This window comes from Sparus aurata, chromosome 12 (genome assembly GCF_900880675.1).
Source record: "Sparus aurata chromosome 12, fSpaAur1.1, whole genome shotgun sequence".
NCBI lineage: Eukaryota > Metazoa > Chordata > Actinopteri > Spariformes > Sparidae > Sparus > Sparus aurata.
In genome coordinates this window covers 25,696,223-25,716,942 of record NC_044198.1, presented here as the reverse complement: position 1 = coordinate 25,716,942, position 20,720 = coordinate 25,696,223, and the positions used below count along the sequence as shown (strand labels likewise).

General features: G+C 40.3%; 1 protein-coding gene and 1 long non-coding RNA gene across 5 annotated transcripts in view; one reads left to right on the top strand and one right to left on the bottom strand.

The window, feature by feature from the left end:
- Positions 1–3,603: 3,603 nt before the first annotated feature.
- On the bottom strand, positions 3,604–7,858 carry LOC115592638 (uncharacterized). Its single transcript, XR_003986195.1, has 2 exons — positions 7,683–7,858; positions 3,604–4,209 (listed from the first exon to the last, which is right to left on the bottom strand). It is a non-coding gene; the product is annotated as an uncharacterized LOC115592638 (long non-coding RNA).
- The window catches only part of zmiz2 (zinc finger, MIZ-type containing 2), a 27,911-nt gene continuing 14,946 nt past the window's right edge, over positions 7,756–20,720 (top strand). The window contains exons 1-3 of one of the 4 annotated variants that reach the window (XM_030435644.1): positions 7,756–7,893; positions 16,862–16,963; positions 20,452–20,569. In XM_030435644.1, coding sequence (XP_030291504.1) covers positions 16,914–16,963; positions 20,452–20,569 — 168 coding nt within the window. In that variant the 5' untranslated portion in view covers positions 7,756–7,893; positions 16,862–16,913. Of the gene's footprint in view, positions 7,894–9,305; positions 9,554–15,832; positions 15,962–16,858; positions 16,964–20,451; positions 20,570–20,720 lie in introns of those variants that run through there. The other 3 variants (XM_030435645.1, XM_030435646.1, XM_030435647.1) reach the window with 3 other exon arrangements.

Genomic DNA, 20,720 nt, shown 5'->3' with positions numbered 1-20,720 from the left:
GGAGGGTGCGTGCAAGGAGGAGGTGGTGTGGGAGGTTGAGGAGGCGGTGTGGGAGGTTGAGGAGGCGGTGTGGGAGGTTGAGGAGGCGGCGTGGGAGGAGGAGATGGAGGAGCCGCCGTCCTGACTCGAGCTCTCTTTTCTGTTTTGCTTTGTGTCTGACTTGTTTAAGGGGTCAAACTCCAACACGTCTCTCATCTGAGAGCTGTCGTTGGGGTGAGGATGTTTTTTTGACATGTCTGCAGGTTAAAGACGGAACAGAAGTTACTGACACGGACGATATTTTCTCCAGTCTGACTGAAATCCACAGTTTCTAACTGTTCACACAAAACATCTGAGTATTACTTTCTGACAAGTGGCTGGTTCGACCTGAAATAAAACAGGAGAAGAAGAAGAAAGAGGTTTTCTTTTCTTTTTCTTTTAAAGATAAATTCAACTCATTAATTGGTCATTTTCAGTAGAGGTTCAGATACTTGTGTAAAAAAAAGTACTGATTCAACTTCTTTACTCAAGCAAAAGTAATAGAGTACATTCTCTGACATGTACTCAGAGTATCAGAGTAAAAAGTCTCCCTCTGAGGGACATTTGTGGTCAAAGCTAACTGAAGCTCACGTCATGTTAATAGACTCCAAAGACTATTAAAGTTAAAGGTAGAATCAGTCGGGTTTGTCCCAGCTGTTCCTGAACGCACCACAAAGACAGTTGATTGTTGAGTGTCATTCCCATGACGTCACACAGACACATGTTGGGTTGGTAAAGGTGTAAGAGAATAAGTACCTACACACAACCCTGTGTTTCTGGGTCACCTGACCCGGCTGTGAATGCAGAATGTACACATTCCCACTGCACACACACACACCCGGATCTTCACATCACACTCACACATACTGGACCAGGATTGGCTCATAACAAGTTGTGATGTCATACACTTGTATATCACTGCAGGTGAGATGTGAGGAACTTTTCTTTTTTCACAGTAATGAAAGCGAAAACAAACTGAATGAATCTTAAAAGAAGCAAAACGCGCTGTTCTTTTTTTTACTGAAGGGGGATTTTAACACTTGTGTACTTTTACTCAAGTGCAGTATTTTCACACAGTTACACAGTTTGAATACTTCCACCGCTGTTAGAGTAGATTACCATGACTCTATTTTGGAAACACAGCAGAGAAACCTGACTCCACTGACACAATCTGACCCAACGAGCCTCACAGTCACATTTTAACACATGAGATTAAATGACGTAAGAAACACTCACCTCTTATCAAAGAGTACAACAAATGTAACGTAATTATCATCTATTACAGTTCTCATCGATAGAATCGCAGTCAGGCGGCCGAACACACGGACTAAAGTTAACTTTCACTTTGACGCGAAAACGAAACTAATGCGAGCTGCGCAGGCGCAGAGTGAGCCTGTGTCTGCTGGGTCAATGAGGAAATGTCAGCAAAATTAAAGACACAGAATTCATAATGTCCCAGAGAAGATCCCGTAGGAATTAAAGGGGCATTATGACAAACTAATGATTTTAATATTAACAGTATTAATGAGGTCATAATACAAACTATTTGTTTTTTACATAAGTGAATAAACAAGCGGAAAATAAAGTCCCAGAACACTGTTTGAAGCTAAAGGTGGCAGGGTCCGCCACATATAAACAAGGTAAAACAGTATAAATTGTGTTATCCTTTAAGGTCAGTTTGTTTATTCTGTTTATTCAGTCATGGAAACAAAAGAGATTGTTTATTTAGTTTGTTTTGAAATAAAAATAATTAACATTTCAGCCCCCAAAACAACAGAATGCTCCTTTAAAACTGGTTTTACAAGGCTCTGTTTTAAGTGGTGTCCAGCGAGACATTCTGATTTTAAATATGAGAAATGAGCTTTAATGCCTTCAGATACTTTTATAAGTCACAGTAGATCAATTAATTCCATATATAATGAGGATGAAGGGCAGGTGAGGCACTTTCAGGTGTTTCTGATGTTATAAAATGAGCTTAGAAAGACTTTTGTGTCAGAACCTGACAGGCTGAACACACACCTGGAGAAGAAATTCAAACTCAGAATTGACTTAATCATAATATTAATGAAGTGATAAAACAAACTCACTTTATAAGTGAATTAACAAGTGTTTCTCAAAGGAAAATAAGGCCACACAACACTGTTAACCAACATATAAACAAAGTAAAACAATATGAAATTCTGTTGTTCTTTAAGGTCAGTTTGTTTATTCAGTTTATTCAGTCGTGACAAACAAAGAGAGTTCAACATGATGTCCTTAAATGTCTCATTTTGTCCACAACTCAAATATATTCAGCTTACTGTAGCAGAGGAGGAAATAAACCAGAAATTATTCACATGTAAGAAGCTGGAATCAGAGAAAAAAATATTATAATTAAAGTAGTTGTTGATAATCTACAGGGTCGTGTTGGAAGGTAGGAAACAGGTTTTGAAAAGAAAGAAGAATGTGTGGATGTCTCTGGTTCTGCTGTATCGATTCTGATCATTTGTTTATAAGATGTTCGAAACCTGGAGCCTACATTACCCACAATGCAGCCTGACCTCTGACTGCCATCACTGGAGGCAGTTTATCAGATTACAGATTACAGATTACAGACTTTATACTAGTTTTTTCACCTACTCAGTAGAACTCCCCGACACCTGTAAACACACTTTAATGTGGAAAACTGGCGGAGTTACCCTTTAAATGTGTTATTGACTGTGGTGGAAAGTAACAGAGTATATTTGCTAAATTACTTGAAGCACGGTTGAATTTTATTTTGAGGTTTATATTCCAGTTTATCCACTACATCTTTACTAAATACTATATGTTTTATGGCTCCACCTCTAACAGAAGCATTTAAAACTTAACTTGAGTAAAAGTACAAACATATGTACATCAAACATCTCTAAAGTACCAAACGTAGAAGCAAAGATAGCCTGTTTGGGGATCATATATATCTAATTATTTTCATTATTGAAGGTAAAGGTGAACATAGTGCTCCTGTAGTGGAGTTTGACTTCTGGACACAAGATGGCAGCAGTGAGCCAGCTGTGATGAGTCTGCAGCAGTTTCCACTAAACCATCAATAAAATAATAATTTACATTCTTACATTTCAGTGGGAAATATGTTTTTCACTACACTACATTTATCTTATTAGCTACTAACTCAATAAAGAGTTTAAGTATTTTAATTACACGTACATTTTCTATTTCAATCTTTCACATGAGTTCAATTCGAAAGGTCACATTTTGTTCTTATTTTTTCTATCATATAAAATAATGCCAACATAATATATTTATATAAAATGTATGTGTTTATTCAGTTTAGATAAAGTTAAGGGCAACTTCTATATAAACGTGTGTTTTTCATGTGTTTATTATTCAAATATTGTATATAAAAGTTAATGCTTTTCAAATTGTCTCCTGTAAAAACTCACACATCTACTTCTTTATTTGACACACTGACTCAACATTATAGAACAACTTATTCAATATATTAAATCTATATTAATATTATTAAATATGAGCCCTCACACTGAACATGTAGGTGTAATTACAATAGATAAGGTCAGTGTTGTGAGAAGAAAGTAGAAGAATCAAAGCTGTGGTGCACAAATATGCTTTTATTTTGTAGTATTTGCATCTTAACTTTGGCCTTTTCTCAAGGGAGTGTTGGATAATTTGACCTTGTTGTGTGACACACGAGCAAAATATTTTGGAAAACCACTAGATTTAATCTTCAGTAAGTCTTCGTATTTTACAAGCTGTCTCTCCTCAAAGCAGCTCCAGCTGTTCGTAAATACTGTGCAGAGAAAAAGTCAAATGGAAACACTTGCATAGATGTACTCAATTTACTGCATGCTGGAGTCCGAGCGTTCACAGTGACTGTCCAGCTGTTCCAGATGTTTGGATCAGTGCACCTCCAGGAACATTTCATCTACATGTCTGTGTCATTTCTGCCCAGATCAGAACGGAAGTGAAGTCTGAGCCCGTGGCAGCAGATGGTCGTGGGAGTAAAAAAAAAAGATGAAAATCAGGAGGTCGAAGGACAGAGGAGAGACTGGAGCTCGTGCTAATTGCGACAAACAGGAGTAAAAATACTCGAGTGTCCCGTCACGTCGAACAAATGGAGGGTCACGCAGATGGCCGGGCTGGATAAAGAGATCTACATCAGCAGGAGTTTACGGGAGAAGAATCATCTGGCCGGAGCTGCAGAGGAGGAAGTGCTCAGGTCATTTATCATCAATACTCTGAGACAAGTGTTATTTAAACAAAAGTGACAGTATTCGTGATGCAGAAATTGGCCCCTGTGAGTGCATAACCTGATGCGTTAAAGGAACAATTCACCCAGAAAATGAAAGTGAAGTAATTTTTGCAATCCAGGAAACATTTCTGGAGCTTCACAGCAACACAGAGCTGCAGTGTTCTGCTAAACAACTGAAACAGAAAAAGATGTCAAGTTTCCGGACACCCTTAGATCCAAAATTTGATTTGAAACCACGTTATTTACATATTTTTTTTTTTTTAAGGTCAAAATCTTCTCTGTAGCTTCTAAACTAGCAGCGTTAGTCGGCACAACCCTCCATCTACCTCAGTTGTTTAGCAGAACGCTCCAACTCTGTTTTGCTGCGAACATTTAGCGGACTGTGAAACTTCCCCTGACTTTCCATCGACATGAAGGCGAGGAGATAATGACTGAATCATCACATCGTGTCGAACTGTTCCTTTAAGACCACATCACCCAGCTCTATTGTTAAGATACGAAGAAAAAAGTGAGGGGAGAGGAAAAAGTGCCATCTTGCTTTCCCTTTCTCTAAAAAAAAAAAAATGTTCATGCATTTGATTTTGCTCATGGGACTGTTATGTAGAGTTCAGGCAGATGGTTCACCATATTGCACACTAGCAAACACACACACACGCACACACACACCTATTTCATGACTGTGTGGGTGTTATTTTGAATATTCATGCATCAAAGAAGTGCAGAGGAGAGGAGGCATGACACGAGCTGCAGGAGCAGAAACATCGGTCACAGCCACAGCGGCCCTGTCTCCTCACTTTCAGGCCTTTTTAAGTCATCCCTGTGTTTCTGCAGTGTTATGTGTGCATACCATTGTAGTGACTTCTCTTTGGCAGGAGGCAGAACATTCCAGGGAAATGGCTGACCCAGAATAACACACACACACACACACACACACACACACACAGACACACAGACGCAGGATGACTGAGGGAGTGAGGTCCTCCACCCTTTCGTTGCCTAAGCGCTCCCTTAGACTGCTGTTTCCTAACAGACACATGACGTTTCAGGCGGAAAGGCTCCGACACACACGCTGTACAGTACACGCAGCTGTGATAGCAGCGCACATGACCATCATCTCAAGAACTCATGACAGCGTTTGGCCCCCCGGCTACTCTATGTCTCCATTGTCATGTCCTAGAACCGTACAAATTGTTATTTTCACCCCACCGTCTTTAATGACCTCTCCAGGGCTCAGTGCAAGAAGAGGACCGCAACTAATGATGGATTACTGATTCATCTTTTAGGCATTAAAGTGTCAGATGTCAATAATTTTTTTAAATGCTTTAAAATATACTTTTGAACTCAAGCTGATGTTTTCAAGCAGCTTGTCACCAGTCCAAAACTCTGGGTTTTGAAGACTGAAACGATTAATCGATGATAAAAACAGCTGCTTGTTAATTTTCCGTCAGTCAAAAAGGCCAAAGTCACGTCTCAAATGTCAAACAGCAGCAAACTGTGACTGATTTTCATTGTCGATTAAACTGTTGATTATTTTCTTAAGGAATCGACTCATTGTGTGGTCTATAAAACGTCGATCAGTGTCTCCTAAAGCTCATAAAGACGTTCACAACCCAAAATATATTTAGTTTACTGTGACAGAGGTGGAAAGAAACCGCAAGATATTCAGATTTAAGAAGCTGGAATCTGAGAATTTTGACTTTTAAAAAAGGGATAATTACTTGTCACTAATGAGATTTTTGATAAATACTCATCAATAATGTGGATGTAATGATTTAGTGGGCAAGTACAACAGTCTGGTTTGATCAAAATTACATCATGTCGCTGTAATGAAGCCTGTAAGACAACACTTCTGTCATTGTGTGTTTACTACATCAGCCAATATATCTAATTTATACATTTCTACCCACTAATATCTGTATCGGCATCTAAGACTATATGCTGCAGTCTGTTATCACTTTAACAATATACTATTGATATATTGCCCTGATCGTCCGTGCTCTAATTCAAACGACATCTATTTCCTGTCTGTCCGTCCAGGAAAAGATGTCCCCCCCCCCCCTCCGCCTCTGAGGTTTCTTTAAGGATTTATTATCATCTATTCAAGGGGAGAAGGATGGATGGTGTTTCGTGCTGTACAGGTTGTGAAGCCCCTCGAGTCAAAATGTGTGATTTATGAATAAAATTGACTATTTTATCTTCGCCCACACCAAAAAAAATACAGGAGCGAGATGAGCCACATTCTTAAATCTGAGAGTGCAGCCAGCTTTGTTTTTACTCCCGCTAGTCCTTGATTTCAGTTGTTCCCTCTTTGTCTCCTCCACCCTCCTCCAAACCCACCTCCCCTCCTCCTCCTTTTCTTTTTTTTTTGTTGTTGTTGTTTCTCCTGCTGGAGGTCAGATTGTTGCAGCACTGATGGTTGTTCAGCCTGAGAGCCGGCGCAGGGTCAGGGCTGCACACTCTCAGGCTTTGTGTGTAGTTATGTCGAGGAGGAGTCAGTCAGTCCTGTGACATTGTGAAATGACTGCAGTAGATTGGAAATTGTGTGTAAAGCGTGAGTGTGTGTGTGTGTGTGTGTGATTGTACTATGCGGCAGGTCGTGGGGGAGGAAGCAGCAGCAGCAGCAGCAGCAGCATGTGGAGTGTAGAGGTGGTGGTGGCGGCGGCGTTGGTGGTGGTGGTGGGGAGCGATATGGATAGTGTAGAGAAAAAAAAAAAAATGAAGAAATGGGAACTCTCGGCACCTGTTTCCAGGGCAACAGAGGTCTGAAAAACACAGGCAGGTTGGACTTTTTATTCTCCACGCTGCACTGCCCTCTGGCAAGATACTGCAGACACCTCTAATGACTCCAAAACACTCGCTGCCGGCCCTGCTGCTGAAACACTGCCTGGCTTTAAGTGACACACACACTCTCTTTTGCTCTATGCATGTGTGTGTGTGTGTGTGTGTGTGTGCTGCAGGTGCATGATGGTGTTGCTGTGAGAGGAAACCACACACCATGTTGAATGCATGGATCACACATGTGTGATAATTTACAGGTGACGTCATCGTCTATGACACCCTACACACACACACACACACACACACCCTGTCGTCTCTGAAATGATCTGCTGCTCTGGTCTGCAGTCAGTCAGCCTGACTTGTAGGAGGGAGGGACAGGAAAATGCCTTTCTCTGTGGGAGACATTAGCCCTGTGATCTCATGAATATATTATAGCGGGTCATTGTGCAATGAGGAAGGTATACTGAGCTGCCAGGTTATGGCCTGCCCCAAACACAAGACTGCAACAAGCTAATTAACTCGGGTGGCTTTTAACAGTTAGCCTCATAGTTATTAGTTAATAACACAGCTACAGGAGGGGGAATTTAGTGACAAATAACGGCAGGATAATTGTATTTAAAGTGTTAAATAGTATACTTACTCCCTCAAACAGTCTGGGATGTGTTAAGAAAGGAGAAGCCAACGTTAAATATATTATTAATAGTCTTGACAGCGCTCGACAGCACGGCTATCAGGCAGCCGTGTCTTGTTAGCCCCGACTGCGACACTAGCAAGCTAGCTCGCTAATGCTAGCTAACTTAACTGTCTACAATCAAGCGGCTCATCGTCTGGCAGCCGGAGCAGGCAACGAGGTAAGCTTCCCATCTCGGTGTTTACTCATCAAGCTAGCGCCGTTAGCCTCTTAGCTAGCGCTTTACGTTGCCGTTGTAGCCATAGACATATATACATAGACGCCTCATTGAGCGCTGGACCGTACGTCGACGTCGCCGCCATATTGGAGGAGGCAGATCCGCCCCGTGAACTAATACGAGTCAATGGAGTGAACTTTATAAAGCTCCTTCTACAAAGTGCTATAAGTTAATGTGTCTCATTTACACATTCACACACATACGGATATATTCAGGAAACAGAGAGGAACCAAAAACAACGTCTGTAACGTTCTCTGAGGATTATAAATGTTAGCTAATCCTCATATGTTCAGTATACAGGTCGGCACCAAACCATTTTATAATGTTTTTATGAGTGTTTACAGCTGCTAATGTATGTAACGCTGTTACTGTGATGATACATGACAGTTAAATATTCAATCTGTCCATAATAACCACATCCTGACATGCAAATGAGACATCTGTCCGCCATACTGTCAACTTGGTTAATCTAATTTAACTTTATATGGACAACTGACTGCATAATATACGAATCAGAATCAGAAATACTTTATTGATCCCCGATGGGAAATTCAAGCGTTACAGCTGCTCCCATTCAAAGTCAAGAATATGCAGAAAATACTACTACTATGATTTCACTAATAATAATGTTGAAAACTATATATGGTGCATATTTATAATAGTAGCCTGCTGATACTTCACTTTTTTTTTTACCATGAAATGTTATTTTATACCATATTTGTCATGGTGTGTATCTCTTCACTGCTGTTGCAGTTTCTCATCTTGATTTGCAGACTTTATTTTTGTCGCCATGATATTATTAGTCAAAAATCACTGCATTTATAAAATGACGGTGTTTTTGATTCACACAGATGCCACATTTGCATGTCAGGATGTGGTTATTGTGGACAGATTAAATATTTAACTGTCACGTATCATCACAGTAACAGCGTAACATACATTAGCAGCTGTAAACACTCATAAAAACATTATAAAATGGTTTGGTGCCGACCTGTATACTGAACATATGAGGATTAGCTAACATTTATAATCCTCAGAGAACGTTACAGACGTTGTTTTTGGTTCCTCTCTGTTTCCTGAATATATCCGTATGTGTGTGAATGTGTAAATGAGACACATTAACTTATAGCACTTTGTAGAAGGAGCTTTATAAAGTTCACTCCATTGACTCGTAGTAGTTCACGGGGCGGATCTGCCTCCTCCAATATGGCGGCGACGTTGACGTATCGCAGCAGCGGGCCAACCCGCTCAATGAGGCGTCTATGTATATATGTCTATGGTTGTAGCCCAGTGTTCTAACGTTAACGCGCGAGGAGCAGCCGTTAAACAAACTTAACGGCTGCTAAGTAGCTTCGAGCGGCTAACGGTGCCAGCAGCAGCAGCGGCACAGCAGCAGCAGCAGCGTGTTAAAGACCCTCCACAGCCTCCAGACCTCCAAGACAACCACAGATAATTCAAAGTTAAAGCTAAAAAAGGACATTTTTTATTTTATTTTACACTCCCGCTTCCTTTTTTATTCTCGTGTGTTGCGGTGAACTGCAGAGCTGAACATATATCTGCGTTTGCCAGGCAGCTCGCTCGCCTCAGTCAGACAGTCAGTCAGGTAGGTGAAAGAAAAACATCTGCTATTCTCATATTTTAGTGATGATGGGTAACAGAGACACACAGAGAGGCTGCACTCCCTCCACAGCAGACACACTGCTCAAACGGCTTTGTTCTGTTCTGCTGCACTATTTGAGCAGCATGTCTTTTTTCCTTGTGTATGTATGTGTGTGTGTGTGTGTGTGTGTGTGTGTTAGTGTTGTTGCAGGTAGAGATTTGCATGATTTGCATTGGTCTGAGCTTCATCTTATCAACAGATAAGCAGCCACATTATGAAAGAGAGATTCTATGTCTGGGTTTTAACATGAGATGATCTGCTGCTCTGGAGTTTTTTTTGTGTTTTGTTTTTATTGTAATATGCATGGGTTTGTACTCCGGTGCCTTGTTTTTCCCTCCCTGGCCATGACTTCCTGGATGTATCATGGGTACAATAACATGTTGCTTTGGCTCGGGGCCAGGCTGAGTTAGTTTGGGGTCAGTGTTTACATGGAAAAGGCAGATAAAGAAGGTGGAGAAAAGACTGAAACTGCAGAGTGAAGTGGAAGGTTTTGTGTTGGCTGATACAGAACCGATATCTGTAACCACGGAGACCGATAATCGATATTTGGACCTGGTAATCATCTGCAGTAAAAATGTCAGAATTTAGATTCACCACTGATGGAATGTAAGTATAATTTTGGCGCAGTTGGTTGATAACTTTAGGTAATGATTACTCAAATTATTAAGTGTTGATCGGGAATCACAGAGTAGCTTATGATACGATCCACGATACGTCGCCCACGATAACGATAATATCACGATACAGCGATTCTGCAATTATTGCTTGCTTGTCCACATCCGCTCCAGGATTTTAAACCAGACCAGCATGGAGGCTCGTTTGGAAACATTCTCTTATATTACAACAATTAAATGTGTTTCTGAAGACATTTTATGTGAGAATGAAGCTATACAGTTGCAGAATCTGTCTTTATTACAGCTTGTCTAGTTTTGCAATCGCACTGGATTCTCCTGAATTGCTTAAAGTGATAGTCCGTGTCTTTTAATGAAGGGTTGTATCTGGGACTTATCCGGGTCGCTGTAGCTCAGGAGGTAGAGCGAGTCGTCTAGCAATCGGAACGTCGCTGGTTAGAATCCCGGCTCACCCAGCTGCATGTCAACGTGACTTTAAGCAAGATACTGAACCCCAAATCGCTCCTCATGAGCAGTTGGCGCCTTGCATGGTGGCCTCCGCCATCAGCGTATGAATGTGTGTGTGAATGAGTGAATGTGGCAAGTATTGTAAAGCGCTTTGAGCGGTCAGTAGACTGGAAAAGCACCATAAAAATGCAAGACCATTTATCCCTAGTCAGTGTGTGGAGAAGCAGTGCTTTGTATTTTAAACTGTACCATCAGCAAGACATGTTTTAGCCACCTAAAATAAGTCACACCATTAAATACATATATCTTAAGTGTACGCTGTATTTTTGGTTGCCGTTAAACAGCCTTTTTCTTTGGCACTGCCTGTGCGTAGGAATACGGCTCTTGTACAGAAAAACCTGAGCCATTCCTTTTTAAAGTAGCCTGGACCTCAATTTAATGCAAATGAGGGAAAAGCTACTCTACGAATCGAGACTGCATCGCACGGCTGCTGACATGGACGACGAATGTGAAGCCTTTTAATTGACAGATCCTGTCGACACGTACCATAACGCACAATTTGTCTGTGAGTTTCCCTGCGCTGCTGCTGCTGTAAAGGCTAGAAAAAGCTGTTTCAGTTAGAGTAGAAACACTCCGGCAAAATGTATGAATTCTCAATAATTAATCAGTTACAGGTCCAAGTGCTGATAGAGCGGCATCTGGATTAGAGCCTGACAATTTGATGTGAATTTTTAGGGAGTAAAATAAGTTGTTTGGTCTATAAAGTGGTCAGAAAATATGTTGATGAGTGTTTTACCACCATGATGAGGTCCTCAAATGTTTTGTTTTGTTATCGCATTCTTAAATTAATTTATTTCAGCAATCGGACAGAGAAAGCACAGATAACGATAATTAAAAATGCGGAATATCTGTCTTTCTGTAGGTGAGGCTCCTGTTGTGCAACTCAATAACCTTCTTACAAACAAGACCATTTTTAAAACATCTTTCTCTTTCTACTAGAAGATGTTTCCTGCGCACCTCGTGCTTTATTAGTATCAGCCTATTCATTGATCCAGACCTTGATCCTGATAACTCGAGTGAAGCACCTGTAGCACACAACACACTGCACACCAGCCAGCACATGTTGTGTATATAACAACACCTGACAGGTCCTGCAGGTCTGTCCTTCAGTTTCTATATGGCTTTTGTCAGCGTGAGACAATTTTAATAACATCTTGTCTTTTTATCGTTGTATTGACTGCTGCTCTTCTGTATTTAAGAGTCTATTAATTGGTAATCTCTCAGATCCCATTGAGACTCTTAATTAGTGCTTTATTAAAGGCGTGTGCTCCACAGACCGACCAGTTAAGCGCGTATATTGTACAGTATGTTTTCCCCCAGCAGCCAGTGGCCTTCATCACTGATTAACTTATTCAGAGAAATGCTTTCAATTTGCCGACATTAACGTTAGCTGACAGGATTGTAAAAAGGTGTGTTCTGACAATAACAGCAAGTGAGTGTTTTCCTCACTTCCGTGTCAAAACACTTTACCTGCTAAGTGTTTGTGCCGGTATGAAATAGTAGAGTAGAGCTGCAAGAGTCGCTAATGAAGTGTGTCGTTGATTTGTTGATTTACAGAAGATTTATGGCAATTAATTTGATTGTTTATGCCATTTTTCTTTGTTGTAGTTTCTCAGCTCAGCAGGTTTTCTGCTTTTTATCTGTTTTATGTGAAATTATCATTAATATCAATATTAACGTTAATTAGTTTTCAAGTGTCGGTGTCACTGTTTTGTGACATTTTAAAGATCTGATAATTAATCAGTTACTGGAGACAATGACTGGTAGATTAAATCATAATGATACTATTACATGCTGACACAACAGTCTTGTGATGAATCTGTTTCAGAGAGATGTTGATTCAGCCGTCGGGAAATTTCAGAGGATGTGGTATATGTTGCAACAATTTATCGATCAGTTGTCAAATATTTAATGAATCGGTAACTGTTTTCATAATTGATTAATCAGTTTGAGTAATCCTTATAAGAAGAATTCTCTGAGTCCAACCTCTTAAATGTTAATATATTCTTGTTTCTACTCTCCTCTATGACTATAAACTGAATATATTTGGGTTGTGGACAAAACAAGATGTCTGATGACGACATCTTCGCCATTATCTTATATATTTTTAGACCAACTAATCAATTAAGCTTGAAATCCAGAGTCCAGATTCTTTATACTGAAGTAAACAGTAGCGTAACAACAATCATGAGATTTGGGGGCCCGATACCGATCAGTATATCGACCAATATACACAATTAATTTCCTAATAATTCCTCGAATGTGGTTATAAAGCACAATTTGTGCAACATGTACAGAGATTCCAATGTATCTTGGACAGGCTCAGGCTCTTCTTCAAGCGTGTATTTTCCCTACTTATTGTCCAACCTCAAAATTATTACGTTTACTGTAATTTAAGACATGATAAAACAGCAAAGCCTCACTTTTAAAGGTGCAATATGTAAGAATTGGGCACCTTTTTTAGAATTTGTATTAAATCCAAACAAGGGGCAGCATGTCACAAGAGTAACCGCTACCTGGTGCTAAACATAGCTGACTTTATCGAGCTAGCTAGGTTAGCCGTGCAGCTAGTGATCTGGGCCAGGAGGGAGTTATTCTGTTGATAACTTAAACTAATTTCTTAATGTTTCAACTAAAAATACATGCTTATGCTTTTTGATTTTGATCGATTGACAAATGTATTAATCAGCTCTAATTTTGTATGTAAACATATTTGGTAAAGCAACTAGTAACTAAAGCTGTATAGTTCAGTATTTCCCTTTTTAAAATGTGGTGGAAAAGAAGCATGAAGTAGCTCAAAAGTTTGAATACCTCCAGTATAAACCCACAGTAGTCGGTCAGATGTGCTCTACTTTCCACCACTGGAGTGAAGTGGTGTCGCTGCAGTCCGAGTGTTTGATGATGCGGCTCAGAGCGACTGGCAGCTGATAAATTATGTAAAGTGTGTTTATTTTTTATTTGATTAAGTAGCAGAGGGAGTATTTAATCATCTTTACTGACTAGCTGCCAACCTCTCCTCCCCTCGAGCACTTCATACATACTTGAACATTAATAGCTGTTAGTCAAGACTTAAAATTGATTATCAGGTTAATTGAATTCGATTGTAACAGCGGCTTTAAACTGATGTCCAGAGACTCCAGTATGTTTGGATTAGAGTTAATAAGCTGTGTAAGCTGCTGTCTCACAGCACAGTTAAGGTCTGAAATCAAGATGAAGAGGTTGATGTGATGGCAACATTTAATTATGAGTTAAGTTGTAGTTGTCATATTAATGCTGATTACTGCAGGGGAGTGTGAACTGTTTCATGCAGGTAGAGTTGGATCCCTTTGTCAAATATAAACACGTTCAATCTGCAAAGCACTTTTTATTTTCTTATTTTAATCTTGTCTGAAGCGGTCTAAGAAACTTTGTGTAGATAAAGTCGGGAGGCTCCTGTTCGATTATTTCTCTCCTGATTCTGATACCTGAACTCTGCATCTCTTGGTTGAAACTCTTTACCCCCAAATTAAACCTTTACGACAGCTACTTTACTTTAACTCACTGAGATAATAATGATAACAACATTATACATCACATATTGTTGTGGTGTTAGAACCTGCCCTAACTGAGTAAACGTAAACTTTATCATGGCAGCGACAAAGAAACAAAGAAGTTGGAATGAGCCGATAAAATCAGATGAGGATTTAAAAAAAAGAAAGTATTTAGGTTTGTTATCCACAGTCATGTTTGCAAGTAACAATTAGTTTCTTTATCTACTAATCTCACAATTATTTCCTTGATTAATTGTTTACGCCAACTGTGCTTTCCCCAAACTTTAGTCTTTATTATCCTAGGAAAACAAAGACAATGTGAAAATATTCACATTTTAGCAGCTGGACCCAGTATGTTTTTTACATTTTTGACTTTGTTGCTCATATAGTTCATCAACAGACAATGACTCTGCAACTGTTTTACATTTGATTCATCGTTTCAGTCGTATTACAAGAAAAATAGCCAAACGTTTGCTGGTTTGAGCCTCTCAAATGTCCAAATGTGAGAATTTTCTGCTTCAATCTGATCAGGTTCTGTAAACTTAAATTGTTTTTGGATTTGATCTGTTAGTTGAGCAAAACAAAACTGAAAAAGATGTCACCTTAGACTCTGAGAAATGATGTTTCCGATATTTCAAAGACTTGAGAAAAAGGTTAGAATAATTAATAAAGACCTTGAGAGACGTTCAGACTGAGAGAAATCACAAGGAGCATCTGTGACTTGACGCTGCATAGAATCAAAAAGAATTAATTGGAGCTGATATGACTTGTATCTTAATTGATTAGCCGACGGAAAATGTGTCTGAAACTAATTAAACAGTCAATGACATTTAATAGTTTCTAATTCTCAAATGTGAAAATCTGCTGCTTCTCTTTGTTGCATTAGGTTAAAGTAAACTGACTCACTGTGGATTCTGGGCTGTAAGAGGCTTTTATTTTATTTAAAGACCACCCAGTTAAAGCTGCACTAATTAATCTACAAGTTGTCAGTTATTAGATTTATCGCCAACTATTTTGTTAATCGATTAATTATGAAAAAAGGTACATATTCTCTTATTCCAGCATCTTAAATGTGAATGTTTTCTGGTTTCTTTCTTCCTCTGTGACTGCAAACTGAGTGTCTTACGGTTGTGGACAAAACGAGACATTTGAGGGTTTTTTGATCAACATTGTCACAATTTTTGGACATTTTGTAGGTCAAACAACTAATCAAATAATCAAGAAAGTATTCAGATTAATCGTCAATGAAAATAATTTAGTTGCAGCCCGACAAAGAATTAATCGATTAATTCATCTCCCTTTTAAAAAGAGACATTAAAATATATTAGTATGACCGTTAAATCATCAAACCATCCTGACGAACTTGAACTACAACTCTTTATCCGTCTCATCTGCTTTTGCACAAGAAGCAGAAAACGTCCAAACAAAACATTGTGGCGGCGGTGGCGGGGGTTCGGAGGGTCAGTTAAGGGATGATCGAGTGCCTCGGGTGTTTTTGTCTGTCAGTGTGACGGCAGCAGCTCAGAGGTCGGGGGGGGGCGGGGGAAAAGGACGAGAAGAGACAGTTGGACAAAGAGGAGGAGCTGCTGGTGAAGAGAAAGTTCAGGAAGTTGAGGTCAGAAGAGGCAAAGGGAGAGAGAGAGCGAGAGAAAGAACAGCGTGTCTCAATCATCCCACAGCAGGTACAGTCTGTGCTGCTTGTGTTCAGTTTGAACATCTGATAGAGACAGACATCTTACATGTTCCCCCCTCTTTGTGTGGTTTGCCTGCTGAGCTGTGATGGAAGTTAAAAGGTGCCGTCTGGAGGCTGCCGCTGCCTTTTGATAGGAGGGAAATCAGGTACAACGGTCATGTGATCTGAACAAAAACCCCCCCCCCCCCACCACCACCACCCCCACCCTCCACGCCTCCTCCTACACAAGATGTGGGGTGTCTGACCCAAATCTGCAAAGTGCAAAAAGGAAACCAAAGAGAGGAGACGAGGGGGTGGGTGGAGGATGGAGGATGGAGGAGGCTGTGATGTTGGAAAATTAGAATGTCAGTTGGAAACCGTCAGATAAAGAAATTCATTAGCGGGGAGGCAGGAGGAGAGGATGAGGAATGTGAGGAGAACAGTGAAAACATCTGGTGTTGAAGGAGGGAAAGTGGCAGATCAACATGCAGGGGTTTTATTAAATGAGCCAATTCAAAGATGATTGTTGTTGGTGTGTGTGTGTTGGTGTGTGTGTGTGTGTCGACGTGCTGCTGCTGCTGCTGAGAGAGGAGTCTGCCTCTTCACATCTCTGTTCTCTTAAATTCCTTTTGAAATCAGCAAGCTAAATTTAGCTCCCAGCACCCCTCCCCCTCCTTTGAGAGGTATCAGAGCTACAGCAGTCAGTGATAGGCTAACGTTTTGATGTGCACAGTCCACACACACACACACACACACTCACACACACACACACTCACACACAGATTAAAGTGAGTGGCTCTGAGTGGGAGGGCACTGTGTCTTTGTGCACACAGTGTGGGCTATAGTGATGATAAATTGTTGCTGTGCAGTAAATGAGCTCTGAGTAACCGTCTCTCTTCGTCCCCCTCAGGGCTGCCTCCTGAGGACAGTGGGGGCTCTCGAATGATCCCCCCGTTCATCCGATGAACCACCTTAACTCCATGAAACCCTCCCTGCCGCCCAATCCGCAAAGGTACACACACACACGCACACACACACACACACACACAAAGCTCAGTGTCCTCAGGTGAACCTTGTGACACCTCACCTCCTCGGCTCAGTGGCGTATTTATCATAGTTTGTTGTGGGCCTGCGGGGCCTTTATCAGTGTCGGGCTCTCTTTGGGTTCCCCGGCTTCACTGAGCCTTTTCTTCACTTTTCCATCTAAATAAGTGTTTCTCAAACTTTTTACACCGTTTCCAAAAATGTTTAGGCTTTCCAAATACCAGACCTGGAGTTAATAGCTCGTTACTAATCGTGGATGATGTATTTACGCAAGACATACACGAACATGACTTTGCAGCAGGCTGAAACTAAAATATTACAAGAAAGACGAAACATATTTTAATTATATTTCAGTTTAAGTATTTTAAATCAAAATTAAGCAGAATTTTGGTAGTATTACATGTTTTTTAATGAGCTTGTTTCATTTTCAGGAAACATATCAGGGACTCCGTGTACTTACTCCATGTTACTTGTGTGACAGTTAGAATAATAATGGATCAAAATGATTAATTAGGGATGTGAAACAATTAACATCCCAGCACATCCCAGGGTACAACAAAACAAGACTATTTAATATGCGTGTGCATTGTTTGCAATACGTCTCCCAAGGTAGACCCATGTGACATTAGTTGGCCACATCACTCTGTTGGTTTGTTGACATCGCACAGGTTTGCTAGTCAATGTGTTTACCAGGTTTCTTCAGTGAACTGAAAGTAAGAAGTAAAAAGAAAAATGTGGAGCTGCAGATTTTCAGATGCAGACAGCGCGGTATCTCTTCTGCAGTGAGTTTGTTTTATGTCACAGTCTCATTCAAGGCCGCAGTTTTAGCCACAACAATGTAAAGTAGTCCTGCAGTAATTAAAACAAGCTGGCTGCTGATTAAAACGGAGCTTTTGACAGCGACACTGCTCAGACAGACATTCAGAGCTGCACGAAAAATCCATCTGAGTGTCTCGAACCAGATTATCGATCGATGAGGCAGTTAATCAGGCGTTGTGACCCCCTCCCTCAAACCACACACAGAGCAACAACCGATCATCTCAATTCTAAAATTAGTCGGCAGCGATCAATTCAGTGTTCGCCCGGCTGTAGGAGTCGGATAAACTGTTGGTGGAGGGATGATGTCATTAAAAGAGCTCCACATAAAACTGAAATGATGGAAAAACATGATGGAAATATGATGTTTCTGTTAAATTCACGTGTTGAAGTGAGGAAGGTTACGTCTCCTCATCGCTCCACACAGATCTGATGTTTAGAGCTTTTCACTGGAAGAGACGAGTTATGTCCCGTACTTCATGTATGTCATCATTTATTCACTGAATCTGCTTCTGTTTCACGTTGTTGTAGTTTGTTTTTATGGGTGCTACAACTTATCCTCCTCGACCACGAAGAAAAACGTTTTTTTATCAGATTTATGGTGTTTTGGGAGTTTTTTTTTTTTTGTCAAGGTGAAAACTAAAAAAGCATGTAGAAACAGATGGATGGAAACTTAAATAACATCATCAGAATCATGAGTAGAGCACTTAGTTTGAGTTGAGATGAAAGCTGCTGCGGAAAAGACTGACACCGATTCCTCTGTTGATATATCAGCTGATATAAAGGCAGGATATATTAAACTTTAACGATAGTTGTTGTTAATAATATTGATGTTTTGTGTTTTTACATTTTTTCTGTTCTCACCTCAGATTATACTGTTTGGCTCGACTGTTGAGTGTTTATTCTGCAATATTGTCGTCCTGAGTTTCCGGCTTTGCTTGACTGCCAAAGCACTTTGTAAACTCTGTTTTTAAAGGTGCTATATAAATAAAGTTTAGTAAATTTTATTATAAAATGACACCAGAGCAGTGAAATGATAGACTAAGAATAAAATGCTGATACTGATATGTGTGTCTTGGGCCAATATCGGCAGTAATATCAAACAGATATATTGGTCAGGCTATAATATAGAAAAATATAATCACGCAAATAGAATGTGATATATTTAAAGTCAACACACCAAGACCAATAACTGACTATAAATTATTGTCACTATTAACTTGTCGCCACAACAATAACAACAGCGAGGAACTATATCGTTTGTGTCACACTCAGAGGGTTTGATGAACGATAGAAACACTAACAGCCAATCAGAATCCATCTGAATTTACCGAAACATCCCTTGTTGCAAGAGTACTTATAAAATTACCTTCTAGCTTTTAAGCAAGTGCTAGATTCTCTTAACTCCTTCTGAGGGGTTTCTTTTTGTTTCTCTGCACAACATAGAGCTGTAACAGGTTATCAATATCCATCTTCCTAAGCTGCAGACACAGCTGGAGCATGCAGCGTGTGCTCGGTTCCTCCGTTTACAGAACGTTAGCGCTCATCAGTGCGGACGCTCACACGGTTAATCTTACAGTGATCATTCTCGGTGTGGACAGCTCTTAAGCCTTGTGTAAGTGGAGTACCTGATATGACATGAGATGAGGGAAAAAGTGATATTCAGTGAGGTAAAATATGTGCAACATAATCACAGAACTAGAATGTGATGCAGTGAAACACAGTTCGAAGTGAAGTCAAGTTGTTTGTCATTCCAAAGCAAAGAGGAAAAACTAATAATATTTGCAGAAAAATGCCAAAAGAAAATGAATTATTCAAACTATAAATTCAAAATGGCATAAATTTAAGAGGCATGCGTGGTGTCACTGCAAAAAAAGATTTGTTTCCTCTGCAGGTTGTCGTTTAAATAATGAATGCTGCCAAACAGGTTAGCTTCAAATCCTCAGTTATAAACTGTGAAGGCGATCGACTGCTGGGCGTTCTCTGTTCAGCCTCTTTGGAAGCATCTCCATTAAGTTTACTCCAGCCAAAAACCCTCTTTAATTGAGCGCAGCCACAAAGCCTGTTGACTGCTCTGTTTCTCTCCAGACAGCCATGAAAGAAAGAGACGTGCTGCCAGCTCACTGACACGACAAGCAGCCTCGGGAAAAAAAATGTGCCTGATTTGTAAAAAAGAAGGAAAGAAAGATAAAGAAAAGACCAGCAGTGAAATCAGATCTCGTGTATGTGAAAAAATGTCGACTGAAGCTGATGGTCCTTTGTGAAAATTGGCAAATAACACATCAGTTATGCTGTCTGCACATGTGGTCTGACAGTATCGCTGTTGTGGTAGTTTCCTGTTGAGGAAATGGTTTAAAAGGAGGAAGCGGAGGGTAACCTCAACCGTCAGATGAATAAACCATGCTCAGGTTAATCGTTAGCTCACCGAGGTGTAAATGATATATCGACAGTCTTTTATCCAATACTGTCTCTGCGCTGCTGCCGGACAGCTCAGCCCTAATCAGGTGTTAAAGACACTTTAGTTGTTAACGAGGAAGTGATAACAAATCCTCTGACACTGTGCGGTTATTGATATCTGGATGAATGCTCTCCTGAACCTTCCTAACCATCCCAGTAACTCGGCTTCATATCCTCCTGCAGCACTGACGGCCCCTTCCTAAATGACCCAGTCTCCTGGCAACCAGGCACCAATCAGCACGCAGGATCTCTCTCTGTAGTAACCACAGTGTGGGGCGTGACCAATCCCACACACAGCCAGGTAACACATGTCTCAGCACCAAGGGACGTTTTTTTATTTCCTCCTGTTTTATGTGCCGCAATGATACGACATCAGTCAGAACAATAGCAGATAAAAGCTTTTGTTTTTTTATAATAGAATGAATTCAGTCAAGGCTCATATTTATCAGACT